The 14,396-nt window shown below is 42.4% G+C and overlaps 1 protein-coding gene across 1 annotated transcript; it reads right to left on the reverse strand.

Annotated features, from left to right (window-relative positions):
- Positions 1–8,720: 8,720 nt before the first annotated feature.
- Positions 8,721–9,335, reverse strand: LOC138892427 (rRNA-processing protein EFG1-like). Its single transcript, XM_070176142.1, has 2 exons — positions 9,278–9,335; positions 8,721–9,118 (listed from the first exon to the last, which is right to left on the reverse strand). The coding sequence occupies exons 1-2, from the start codon at positions 9,333–9,335 to the stop codon at positions 8,721–8,723; spliced, it is 456 nt and encodes a 151-aa protein (XP_070032243.1).
- Positions 9,336–14,396: the final 5,061 nt, after the last annotated feature.

The raw sequence follows: 14,396 nt of genomic DNA on the forward strand, positions 1-14,396 counted from the left end.
TTTGACTTGACCCTCTTGAAAGTAAATTATATTTCGTCACATTCAAGGCTACAAAGGAATGTCAATAACTCAAACTTGCCCTTAAACAAAAGCTATATTCCAATATAATTATTCACTCGATATTTAATACTGGAGCAAAAAAAAATAAAGAAATCTATGAACTACTAAATTACAGAGACGTTCGGGTGTATCTTCGGCTACTTTCATCTTCTTCTTTTTTTATTTTTTTGGCTCTTTTTAGATCTATATATTTTTAACAAAAGCAAAATGAATATAAAATTTTACATGCCAAATATTAAACTTCCTACAATACGAGCATTCAAAGTACATGAGATGTAATCCAATCCAATAAACTTTTCAAACATATTGCAAAGTACACTGACAAAGAATTCACATTTGACCGATATAGTGAAATAACTCGAAACAACATGTAGCAATTCTTTATCCTTATAACGTGCAGTATAAAAGACATAAGAAAAATACCACCTTATTCACATTGCAAAGCCCACTGATAAAGAATACACAATAAAGAGATATAGTGAAATAACTCCAAATCAACATGGAGTGATTCGTATCCTTATAACGTGCAGTACAAAAGATATAAGAAAAATATTACGTTATTTTTGTGTAATCCCAACTTAAATCATATCATACCTTCTGTGTTAACTCATATAACTGGAGGTTAATACAAAGTCCAAAGTTGTTAAACTTCATATATCCACCCTTTGAATCCACACTACCTGTTTCTGAAAGACATTACAGTCAGTCTACCCAAATTAGACACATGGGAGCGAAGAATATATTAGAAACAATGTAACCCTAAATCGTTAGGAGTAATATTGTATACGGTCGAAATAGATTTCGGTCTTCCCATGTTCGATCGAGTTCGATTGGTAAGCAACCGGAGTAGGGTTTCGGGATGAGTTCCGAAGACAGTACAAATGAGCCTCGAGTCCGAAGGCTGATCGAGGAGTCCGCTCGATACTTTTATCGAGCCCGTGGCCAAATCGATCTGCAAGGCATTGCTTCGAGGTCGGAAATGCGCTACGCCCACCCCGAAGGTCGAACTCAAGCCAAAACCGAGGGCTCGACCCAATAACGAGTTCGAGCCAGTATCGAGCTCACAGACAAGAGCCGTTACAACCGCACTAAGGGAGAGAATCTTGGCGGAAATCGAGGAAGAGACAATTAATCATGGGTCCTCCACTATATGCTTTATTTTATTATGAACAAAGGAGGATCCCTCTATTATAAACGGGGGAATCCTTGTAAGCAGGGATGGAGAATACATTGTAACAAAAGATCACTTCTCATATTGAAAGATATCACTTGATGCTTGTTTATTTTTACCTTATTCATTCTTTTGCTCACTATTTTCCATTCCCATAGCCAAGAACACTCATATTTCTATTTCTCTATACGATTTGTATCAAATTGTATCGCATATCCTTAGAACCATACACAAATTTAACGTTATCTGATTTTTCGGGTAAATAGTTTAGCGCCCACCATGGGGCTAAGGATAACAGTGGTTGTTTGATATAAACCTGCAGTACACACCAGTTTACAACTTCGAATCAGCAATGGTTTTGCCTATCGACCACGAATCCGGCATTCAAGATGAAACCAACAACTTGGTACCTGGGACCGGAAGGCCACTTAATGATGGCACTGAGGCTCGAATCGAAGTACCAGAAATTCGAGCCGAAGTACCGTTAGATGTCAATTCGCAAGTGGCTCTTGAGGCGAACCAGCATTCCGAACCAGAAAAAAGCATTCAGGGCGGTACTCGATCCGTGGCTCGAGACACCCATAACGTGGGAAAAATCGGAGCCAGCTTACGTATGATCTTCGAGATGTTACAAGCTCAACAAGTAGTGATAGCTCAGTTGCAGAGCCAAACTCATATACAAAGCAGGCCAAATCCCAATCCGCTTCGAGAAATCACCCCGAGAACGGAGCCCGCCATAGTGAAATCAAATGAACAAGAATCGGAGACCACTCCTGAAATTACTAAATTGCTCGAAGAACTCACAAAACGAGTCGAAGCCAACGACAAGAGAGTGGAAATATACAATGCCAGGGTCGATCAAATCCCCAGAGCTCAGCCAATGATAAAAGGGCTGGATTCGAAAAAATTCATACAAAAGTCTTTTCCCTCGAGTGCGGCCCCAAAACCAATCTCCAAAAAATTCCGTATGCCCGAAATTCCCAAATATAACGGTACGACTGATCCTAACGAACACGTCACCTCTTACACATGTGCCATCAAGGGTAACAATTTGGAGGACGATGAGATCGAATCCGTGTTGTTGAAAACGTTCGGGGAAACCCTCTCGAAGGAAGCGATGATCTGGTATCATAATCTGCCGCCAAATTCAATCGATTTTTTTGCCATTTTAGCAGATTCTTTCCTAAAGACATATGCTGGTGCCATAAAGGTTACAACGAGGAAATCAGACCTCTTCAAAGTAAAGCAAAGGGGTAATGAAATGCTGAGGGAATTCGTATCCCGATTTCAAATGGAACGCATGGAATTGCCACAGGTCATAGACGATTGGGCCGTCCAAGCTTTCACCCAAGGGTTGAACGAGCAAAGTTCGATAGCATCGCGTTGGCTGAAGCAAAATTTGATCGAGTATCCAGCAATAACTTGGGCAGATATACACAACCGATATTAGTCAATAATTAGGGTCGAAGATGACCAGTTGGGAGCTCCGTCTGGATCCATGCATCAGAACAGGACAGCTACTAAAAACCAAAGGGAGATCGACATAGAACAAAGGCCGAACAAAGACCGATATCAACCGTACGTCGCAGATCGGATGAACAACGGTTCAACACGCAGCACCGCTCGGAACAATCGAAGGATTGATCAAGGGCAAAATTCTCGGGGACTTATGAGCAAGAGTGGCTTTGATAAATATGCCGATCCTATTAAATCACCTCGATTATCGGAATATAACTTCAGCGTTGATGCATCCGCCATCGTGTCGGCTATCAGACACATCAAAGACACTAAATAGCCTCGACCCATGCAGACCGATCCTGCCCAAAGGAATCCCAATCGAATGTGCGAATATCATGGCACCCATGGCCACAGAATAGAAGATTGCAGGCAACTAAGAGAGAAAGTAGCCCGGTTATTTAACAAAGGCCACCTTCGGGAATTTTTGAGTGATAGGGCAAGGAACCATTTTTAAAATAGGGATTTCGGCAAGCAAAACGAGCAGGAAGAGCCACAGCACGCCATTCACATGATCATCGGCGGTGCCGATACCCCTCAGGGACCAGTTCTTAAATGCACTAAAACATTGATTGTGAGAGAAAAGCGATCTCGAACTCAGGATTACACACCCATAGGAACTTTGTCCTTCAATGATGAAGATGCAGAAGGGGTTGTACAACCTCATAACGATGCACTGGTAATATCCGTACTCATAAATAAAACTAAAATTAAGTGTGTGTTGATTGATCCAGGTAGCTCGGCCAACATCATCAGATTGAAGGTCGTAGAGCAGCTCGGCCTGCGGGACCAGATCGTACCCACAACCCTGGTTCTAAACGGATTCAATATGGCATGTGAAACCACCAAAGGCGAGATAATTCTACCAATAAACGTGGTCAGAACCGTCCAGGAAACAAAATTTCACGTGATCGAAGGAGACATGAGGTACAACGCTCTTTTCGGAAGGCCATGGATCCTCAACATGAGAGTTATAACTTCGACCCTACACCAGGTCCTCAAATTACCAACATCGAGAGGAGTCAAAATAGTGTAAGGAGAACAACCAGCCGCAAAAGAAATGTTTGCCGTCGAGGAAGCGAAACCAATATCCTCACCTTCGTCAGTAAAGGGATCGGGCTTAGAAGGAGAACGAGACACCAAATAGCAATCACAGACATCGGCTACGACCTAACCAAATAACCAGATGATCGAAGAAGATGATGATCCGAGGGTCCCTAGATCCTTCGTGATTCCCGATGACTCCGACGCCACCAAATCAACAATTGAGGAATTGGAGAAAATCACACTAATCGAGCACTGGCCCGAATGAAAGGTATACCTGAGAACGGGGTTGAGCCCCGAACTCAGGAAGAAACTTGTTCAATTTCTTATCGATAATATTGATTGTTTTTCCTGATCCCATTTAGATATAACAGGGATTTCACCGGACATAACGACGCATCGGCTAAGCTTGGACCCAAAGTTCAGATCGGTAAAGCAAAAGAGAAGACCCCAGTCCGAGGTAAAGCACGCATTCATAAAGGACGAGGTAACCAAACTTCTCAAGATAGGGTCCATTCGGGAGGTAAAATATCCTGAATGGTTAGCCAATGTAGTTGTAGCGCCTAAAAAAGGAAACAAACTTAGAATGTGTGTAGACTATAAGGATTTGAACAAAGCATGCCCCAAAGATTCTTTTCTGCTGCCCAACATCGATCGCATGATCGATGCCACAGCCGGCCACGAGATTCTCACTTTTCTCGATGCTTACTCCGGGTATAATCAAATCCAGATGAGCTTGGAAGACCAGGAAAAAACTTCATTTGTCACCAAATATGGAACATATTGTTATAATGTGATGGCCTTCGGGGTAAAAATGTTTGGGCTACTTACCAACGCCTAGTAAATAAAATGTTCGAAGAACAAATAGGTAAATCAATGGAAGTTTATATTGATGACATGCTAGTTAAGTCTCTACGCGCAGAGGACCATCTGACCCATTTGCAAGAAACGTTCGAGATTTTGAGGAAATACGACATGAAGCTCAACCCCGAAAAATGTGCTGTCGGGGTCGGTTCGGGCAAGTTCCTCGGCTTCATGGTGTCAAATCGAGGAATCGAGATTAACCCCGATAAAATTAAGGCCATCGAAGACATCACCATCGTGGACAGCGTAAAAGCTGTACAAAGGCTAACGGGACGAATTGCGGCCCTAGGCCGATTTATTTCGAGATCATCAGATCGAAGTCACAAATTTTTCTCCCTACTCAAAAAGAAGAACGATTTCGCTTGGACTCTGGAATGCCAACATGCGTTGAAGGAGCTGAAATAATATCTGTTGATCCAACCACTACTTCACACTCCAAAAGCAGACGAAAAACTTTGCTTATACTTGGCAGTATCAGAAATCGCAGTAAGCGGTGTCCTAGTTCGGGAAGAGCAAGGTACGCAATTTTCCATTTATTATATAAGTCAAACCTTAGGAGAAGCAGACGCTAAATATCCACACCTAGAAAGATTGGCACTTGCACTGATAAGCACCTCTAGAAAGTTACGACCATACTTTCAATGTCACCCCATATGCGTATTAACAACTTACCCACTTCGTAATATTTTGCACAAGCCCAAACTATCAGGCCGATTGGCCAAATGGGCCGTCGAACTCAGTGGGTACGATATCGAGTATCAACCCCGTACGGCCATCAAGTCTCAAATTTTAGCAGACTTCATGGCCGATTTCACGCCAACCCTCGTACTCGAAGTCAAAAAATAATTCCTGCTAAAATCGGGTACGTCCTCGAGGGTATGGACCCTTTTTACGGATGGGGCCTCGAATGTAAAAGGGTCCAGGTTGGGCATAGTTTTAAAGCCACCCACAGGTAACACTATTAGATAATCTATTAAAACTTCAAGGTTGACTAACAACGAGGCCGAGTATGAGGCCATGATTACAGGTCTCGAGCTAGCTAAAAACTTGGGAGCAGAAGTCATTGAATCCAAATGTGACTCTTTGTTGGTGGTAAGTCAAGTAAACAAAACCTTCAAAGTTCGAGAAGATAGAATGCAAAGGTATTTGGACAAACTACATGTCACTTTGCACCATTTCAAACAATAGACTTTACAGCATGTTCCACGAGAGCAAAACAGTGAGGCTGATGCACTTGCGAATTTGGGATCATCGGTCGAGGAAGGTAACTTGAGCTCGGGGACTGTCGTTCAACTCTCGAGGTCCGTGATCGAAGAAGGTCACGCCGAGATAAATTCTACGAGCTTAACTTGGGATTGGAGAAATAAGTATACTGAATACTTATAGAACGGAAAGCTCCTATTGGATCCTAAAGATTCAAGGGCCCTACGGACCAAAGCTGCTCGATTCACGTTGGCTTCAGATGGAACGCTATACCGAAGAATATTCGATGGACCATTGGCAGTATGCTTGGGTCCAGGAGATACCGATTACATCTTACGTGAGGTGCACAAGGGCACTTGTAGGAATCACTCTGGTACTGATCCATTAGTCCAAAACATAATCAGGGCAGGGTATTATTGGATCGATATGGGTAAAGGCGCGAAGGAATTTGTTCGAAAATATGACAAATGTTAAAGGTTTGCACCAATGATCCATCAACCCAGAGAGCAACTTCACTCGGTCCTATTCCTATGGACATTCATGAAATGGGGAATGGATATCGTCGGCCCTCTACCATCGACCCCGATAAAGCTAAATTCATTTTATTTATGACTGACTATTTCTCTAAATGGGTTGAAGCACAGGTGTTCGAGAAAGTAAGAGAGAGAAAAGTTATAGACTTTATCTGGGATCATATCATATGCTGATTCGGGATACCCGCCGAAATAGTATGTGACAATGGAAAATAATTTGTGGGCAGCAAAGTGACGAAATTCTTCGAAGATCACAAAATAAGAAGGATATTATCAACACCGTATCACCCCAGTGGGAACGGACTGGCCGAATCAACGAATAAAAATATCATTCAAAACCTAAAGAAGAGGCTGAACAACGCTAAAGGGAAGTGGAGAGAAATCCTACCTGAAGTCCTTTGGGCATATCGAACGACGTCAAAATCCAGTACGGGGGCAACCTCGTTTTCCTTAGTATATGGGTCCGAAGCATTGATACCAGTCAAAGTTGGCGAACCCAATACCAGATTTCGATACACTAAAGAAGAATCAAATAATGAGGCTATGAACACTAGCCTTGAATTATCGGATAAAAAACGAGAAGCTGCTCTCGTCCAATTGGCCACCCAAAAGCAACGAATCGAAAGATATTATAATCGAAGAACCAAGCTCCGCCATTTCAAACCCGGGGACTTAGTGCTAAGGAAAGTCACTCTCAATACCCAAAATCTGAACGAAGGAAAACTAGGACCGAACTGGGAAGGACCATATCAGGTTCTCAAGAACGCCGGAAAGGGATCATACAGACTCGGCATTATAAACGGCAAACAATTATCAAGCAATTGGAATGTGTCACATCTAAAATGATACCACTGCTAAGGTACGACCCTCCCATATTCATTTACATTTTAAAACTGACCCCTGCAGAAGTCTGATCAAGAGCCAAGATGGATCCTTCAATACGTAGCCTTAAGATCTGAAAGCACGCTTTGCACTCTTTTCCCTTAGACCGGTTTTATCCCAAATGGGTTTTTCGGCAAGGTTTTTAATAAGGCAACCAATGATCGTGCTGCGCTTACAACAGTATCTGAGGCCTCTTTACAATCGACCTCGAATACTGGGGGGGCATTAGCCCTCAAATATATCAAACACTGATGCAAGAAAGTTATTTCGCAACAACGATTTTCTAATAGGAAAAGTTGTAAGAGCCAAATGGTCAAAACGAACCATGCTCATGTAGTTGGCCCGAACCCAGACACGAAACATAAACACTTTTATAGTGACTTGCAAAGAAAGTTCTCTTTGCCAACATCTTATATCCAAGAAAAATTCCTCTATTTGGAGATTTATTATGCAAACAGAATTAAGATAAACTCGACCAATAAGCCTACGGGCTACTTTCATTTCGAGTTCGAGCAAGCACTCACTCGACCATTAAGCCTACAGGCTACTTTATTTCGAGTCCGAGCAAGCACTCACTCGACCATTACGCCTACAGGCTACATTACTTCGAGTTTGAATCATTCACTCGACTACTAAGCCCACGTGCTACTTTCATTTCAAGTTCGAGCAAGCACTCACTCGACCATTATGCCTACGGGCCACTTTATCTCGAGTTCGAATCATTCACTCGACTACTAAGCCTACGGGCTACTTTCATTTCGAGTTCGAGCAAGCACTCACTCGACCATTACACCTACGGACCACTTTATCTCGAGTTCGAATCATTCACTCGACTACTAAGCCTACGGGCTACTTTCATTTCGAGTTCGAGCAAGCACTCACTCGACCATTATGCCTACGGGCCACTTTATCCCGAGTCGAATCATTCACTCGAATACTAAGCCCACAGGCTACTTTATTTCGAGTTCGAGCAAGCACTCACTCTACCATTACGCCTACGGGCTACATTACTTCGAGTTCAAATCATTCACTCGACTACTAAGCCCATGGGCTACTTTATTTCGAGTTCGAGCAAGCACTCACTCGACCATTACGCCTACGGGCTACATTACTTCGATTTCGAATCATTCACTCGACTACTAAGCCTACGGGCTACTTTATTTTGAGTCCGAGCAAGCACTCACTCGACCATTACACCTACGGACTACATTTCTTCGAGGTCGAATCATTCACTTGACTACTAAGCCCACGGGCTACTTCACTTCAAGTTTGAATAAGCACTCGCTTGATTATAGAGGCTATGAAGTCCAAATTTGATTAAGTTGTTTAAATCCTTGTGAAAACATTCATAAGGCATGAATAAAGTCTTCACAATACAGAAGCAAGTTGGCAAAATTGTCTATATACAAAATTGTCTATATGATTGATTACAACGTAAAAATTAAGGACTAAGCTTCCTGGTCATCCTCATAAGCGGTTTCTTCTCTATCGGGCTCCCCCCCATCCTCGGATCCGCTCTTACTCCTATCATTGTCATCCTTATCATCATCAGAAACTAGGGCTTCAGCATCGGCTTCGAGTTCTTTGGCCTTTTTTATCTCTTCAGCGAGATCGAAACCACGAGCATGGATCTCCTCGAGGGTTTCCCTCCGAGATCGACACGTAACAAGCTCGGCAACCCAATGTGCTCGAGTATCGGTGATCTCGGCTGCCTCTCTTGCTTGGACCTGGGCAGCTTCAGCGTCGGCCCGATAGACGGCCACGAGTGCATCCGTATCAGCCTTTGCCTTTTCGGCATCAGATTCGTCCTTTGCAAGTACAGAGGCCAACCGAGCCTCGAACTCCTCTATTCATCTTGCTTGAATCAGGCCTTTTTCATTCATTCTTTGAAGTTGGGTTTCGGCCGATGATAACTGGGCTCGAGCAGTTTCTTTCTCTGCAGCAAAGCGGTCCATACCTTCTTTCCACTGTAAAGACTCCGCTTTTATCACGTCGACCTCCTCACGAAGCTTCCCGATGATATCAATTTTTTGCTGCAACTGTGAGACCGAAAATTTAGCCATCGTTCCAGTATCAAGCCCATAGTCTTTTAAAAGTATCATTACCTGCTCAGACAAGTCAGTCTGATCTCAATAAGCCTTGGCCAACTCAGCTCGGAGGTCTTTTATTTCCTCTTCTCTCTTCCCTAAGAGAAGTGTTAGGGATTTTCTCTCATCAGTAACCCGTTGAAGGTCGGCCTCATATCGACGCAACTCGTTTTGGGACCGAGAGCATGTTTCTCGATGAACTGCCGCTGTCTACAAAAGAAACAGGAAACGAAGTTAACGAAAAGTAAACATGAAGATAGTATCGACAAAATAATTTTAAGGCTTACCTGATTCAAAGCCTGCCGCACCCCATGAAAAAGATCTGGTTCATCACCAGAACCGGCAACGTCCTCGGCACCGGTAAACAGGTCACGAAAGGGATCCTCTCCATCGGGAGGCCTGTCTAGATCGAGGTCCCCTAGAGCTTGAGATTCCCGAATCACCCCTTCAGAAAAAACGGGAAAAGTGGGTGAATCTTCGATTGCTGCTGCCCCAAAAGAATCACTTGGAGCATTCTCTTCGGTTCAAAGGGATTCGAGGGCCCTTTCATACATATCCCCCATCCGTTGGCTTCGATGTGATGAATCTTCAATCTCCGATAATTCATGGATTCCACCCGAATTTCTCTTCGGTATATCCTCAGTTCGAGGCGGAGCCTCATGAAGCGTCATCGATCTAGCAGCCGATGGGGCATCAGTGGTTCTCTTCGTGCGGGCCGCCAGCGCGGACCCATCATTTTCTTCTTCTTCTTCATCTTCATCCCTTAGACGCAGAACTGATTCCACGATCAAAGGAATGGCTTTCTTGTTCGACTTACGAGCCGTCCTCTTCTTCGATTTTGGATCTTCGGGAACAACGGATCTTTTCCTTTTATTTTCCTTCACCGGCTTTGGGATAGAGGCCGAAGTTTTTTCCTCGTTGGACGAGGGCCTCAAAACCGCATCTTTACCCATACCTGCATATGGAAAATTTTGTTAAGATATTCATAAACTACCTCATTCAAACTATCAAAGAGTACGAGAAAGGGGCTTACCATGATTTTTGGCCTCCCACCGACCCTTTGACAAATCACGCCATGAGTGCTTGGTGTATGTGGAGGTCGAGACAAGAGCTCGTACCTAGTTCTTGAGATCGGGAACTACTCCGGGCATCCAAGGAACCGTTACATCACAAAAAGAAAAGTGTCGATGAGAAAAGAAAGAACAAAATAGAAACAACAACAGGATCACACTTACGTTTCATATTCCACTCCTCGGGAAAGGGCATCTTTTCGGTCGGAATCAGGTCTGAAGTCCTCACTCGAACGAACCTGCCCATCCAACCCCTATCCCTGTCCTCGTCAATACTCGAGAACAAAGCCTTGGAAGCCCGACGCTGAAGTTTTATTAACCCTCCTCGAAATTTTTGAGGACGATATAATCGGATAAGATGGTCGAGGGTGAACGGCATCCCCTCGATTTTGCTCACGAAATATCGGATCAGGATAACGATCCGCCAAAAAGAAGGATGGACCTGGCCTAGGGTTATTTGGTATTGATGACAGAAGTCGATGATAACGGAATCGAGGGGACTTAGCGTGAAAGGGTAAGTATACACATTCAAAAACCCTTTCACGTAAGAAGTGACATCTTCGTCAGAAGAAGGAATCATTATTTCTTTTTTATCCCAATTACAATCTTTCTTTAGTTGTTGGAGATGCTTCTCGGTTATCGAACATATGTACCCCGATACTGGTTCACATCGGCCAGGGACCGATGAGCCTTTATCTACCTTAAAATCAGAAGTAAGGACGCACGCCCCGGGAACGCACTCCTCAGGCCGTGGTTCTGTCGGTGTATCATCGGCGGCACATTGTGAAGATAAAGCCTTCTCCTTCTAAGGAATGGTTTGTGACGTTTTCTCCATTTTTGAATTCAGGGGTGAGGAATAGAGGAAATTGACAAAGATTTGATAGAATTGAAAAGGGGCTTTTGCAAAAAGAAATCACAGATTTACAGGTAAGTTAGAGAATACGAAAAAAGACTTGGGAAATTTGGAAGATAGAAGTTGTAAAAGTGGTAAATGACAAAAGGAAGGGTTATTTATAGGTTCAAGCGATGGCGGTTCAGTATCAGCAGTGGCCGACCACCGCCTGATATGCATTAAATGTCTTGAAAGACTAAATCGACAGAATAGCTATCACATGCGTCATGGTCGAACCCGATGGAAACGTCAGGTTACAATCCGATCGAGCCATTAAAAAATCATATCGTTTCTCACCACATTCTTTCTGAGAAACGAGGGGACTATCTGTATACGGTCGAAATAAATTTTGGCATTCCTACGTTCGGTCGAGTTCGAATGGTAAGCAACCGGAGTAGGGTTTCGGGATGAGTTTCGAAGACAGTACAAACGAGCTTCGAGTCCGAAGGCTGGTCGAGGAGTCGGCTCGATACTTTTATCGAGCCCATGACCAAATCGATCCGCAAGGCATTGCTTCGAGGTCGGAAATGCGCTACGTCCATTCCGAAGGTCAAACTCAAGCCAAAATCGAGGGCTCGACCTAATAACGAGTTCGAGCCAGTATCGAGCTCACAGACAAGAGCCGTTACAATCGCACTAAGGGAGAGAATCTTGACGGGAATCGAGGAAGAGATAATTCATCATGGGTCTTCCACTATATGCTTTATTTTATTATGAACAAAGGAGGATCCATTTATTATAAACGGGGGAATCCTTGTAAGCAGGGATGGAGAATACACTGTAACAAAAGATCACTTCTCATATTGAAAGATATCACCTGATGCTTGTTTATTTTTACCTTATTCATTCTTTTGCTCACTATTCTCATTCTCATAGCCAAGAACACTCATATTTCTATTTCGATTTGTATCAAATTGTATCGCATATCCTTAGAACCATACACAAATTTAACGTTATCTAATTTTTCGGATAAACAAATATATATTTGAAAGTGAATAGCAAAATAGAATTAAGTTATTACAGAATCTTCTTGGAGGTAAAGATCAATGTTTGTTGGTGTAGGCAAAGTTGCGGAACATGCATCCGAACGCCTGTGAGAGTTCATTTAGAGTCTAAAATGGTGGCTAAGAGACGTGACTTTGCAGTCATTTTGTTTATACCGAGTTTACCTCTAAAAAACCGGAAGTTTTAGCTTATCGATTCTGAAACGGCGTTTATTGGTCTTAACGTAAGTACAAGTAACTGAATAGGCAGAAAAGGTGACTTTTTATTTAATAATACTAATTGATTATTGTATAATAAGTGGAAAAAATCTAAAAAAGGGAGATAATAGAAAAATACATTTCCTCATCCGTGAGAAGTGCCAAGTCACCTTCTCTAGGCCCTCAATTATATATATATTTTTAATGGTGGTTGGATGAAGGTTTACTGGTAGATGTTTATAAACTGTGGTGTTTCACTAATTGTTGAAGATTGATGAGTTTTTGTGAAGGAAGAATGTGAGCGGATGAGAAATAAAGGAGGCTATTGGTTTTGTGATGATGAAGAGAAAGGTAGAGATGGTGAGTCAAGGTGGTGGAGCTACGGTGAAAAATGGATTGGAAAAAATAGTGAAGGACATAAAAGAGGTAGAACTGTGGTGAAGGAGATAAATGGGGAAAAAGATTAAGAAAAATGATGAACAATAGGGAAAATGTGGAGCTATGGTGAAAGAGATAAGTTGGGAAGAAGAGGAACGAGTGCAATTTTTCAGTCTAGGCGGTTAAGGAAGGAGGGGCGCGCCGCAGATCTAATTTTATTTGTTAGGATATTTATTACTACTTCCGTTTCAATTTATGTGAACTTATTTCCTTTTTAGTCTGTGTCAAAAAGAATGACTCATTTTCTTATTTGGAAACAATTTACCTTTATGCAACGATTTATAGCCACACAAAATATATGTGCCTCATTTTACACCACAAATTCAAAAGTCTTCTCTCTTTTCTTAAACTCCGTGCTCATTCAAATAGGTGCACATAAATTAAAACGGAGTGTATTTTTTTGTTACAAGTTATATTGTGAAATTGCGAGCAGTGACTTTTTGGCTGAGCAGCCAACTGTGTCAAAAACTCTTTAGGTTGTAATGGTCCACACTACATCCATATCATGGTTAGGAGATACTAAAAATTTTATTTGGATGGATCTTTTTAAAATCAGTGTTTATATTTTCACCTCAGTAAGAAAAGTTTTGGAAAAATAGCCCGCGTTAAAATTTAAAAATACGCCTGCTAGAAATTTAAAGCACCGCCAAAATTTTGAAGTGCCATAAATTATGACGATCACCAAAATTTCAGCCACAATGCTGAAAAATTTGGTGATCTGCAGCGCGCTTTAAAATTCTGGCATCGAGAAAAATTCCTGACGAGCGAACTTTAATATTCTAGAGGGGGAAGGGGGGCTATTTTTCCAAATTTCAATTACTGGTGTCAAAAAATCAATAGTGGCACTGAAGTGTCTTATTTCTGTCATCCTCCCTAGTAAAATGTGGGTTGCTCTAGTGGTGAGCACCCTCCACTTCCAACCAAGAGGTTGTGAGTTCGAGTCACCCCAAGAGCAAAGTGGGGAGTTCTTGGAGGGAGGGAGCCGAGGGTCTATCGGAAACAGCCTCTCTACCCTAGGGTAGGGGTAAGGTCTGCGTACACACTACCCTCCCCAGACCTCACTAGTAAAATTATACTGGATTGTTGTTGTTGTTGTTGTTGTCCCTGGTAAAAATAGCACGACGTAGCCACTTCTAGGACTTGTAATTAAAAAATAACCACGAATTCATGTGTAATTTAAACTTAGCTATTTTTAATGTGAAAATAAAATCTTGACTAAAATATCCCTAGCTAAAAATACGGTGTTGGAGTTTTAATTTTTTACAAAGTAAAACCCAGTAAAATATCACGGAGTTTCACTGTAAAAAATTTCGAAATCCAGTTACGTCTTTATCTTCTTGTGACCAGCTTCTCCGATTGACCCCAACCCCTTAACTAGCCGACCACTTAACTGATGGTCATTATTTCCTTTCAATTATTTTAGCCTTCCACCACC

This window comes from Nicotiana tomentosiformis, chromosome 5 (assembly GCF_000390325.3).
Source record: "Nicotiana tomentosiformis chromosome 5, ASM39032v3, whole genome shotgun sequence".
Taxonomy (NCBI): Eukaryota; Viridiplantae; Streptophyta; class Magnoliopsida; order Solanales; family Solanaceae; genus Nicotiana; species Nicotiana tomentosiformis.

What these genes read in the sequence shown, in the direction of transcription:
- LOC138892427 (XM_070176142.1), bottom strand. Translation starts at nt 9,335, where the DNA reads ATGGCTAAATTTTCGGTCTCACAGTTGCAGCAAAAAATTGATATCATC. An exon ending in TGATATCATCGGGAAGCTTC is followed by an intron (nt 9,119 to 9,277) that starts GTGAGGAGGTCG and finishes CAAGATGAATAG; the next exon opens with AGGAGTTCGAGGCTCGGTTG.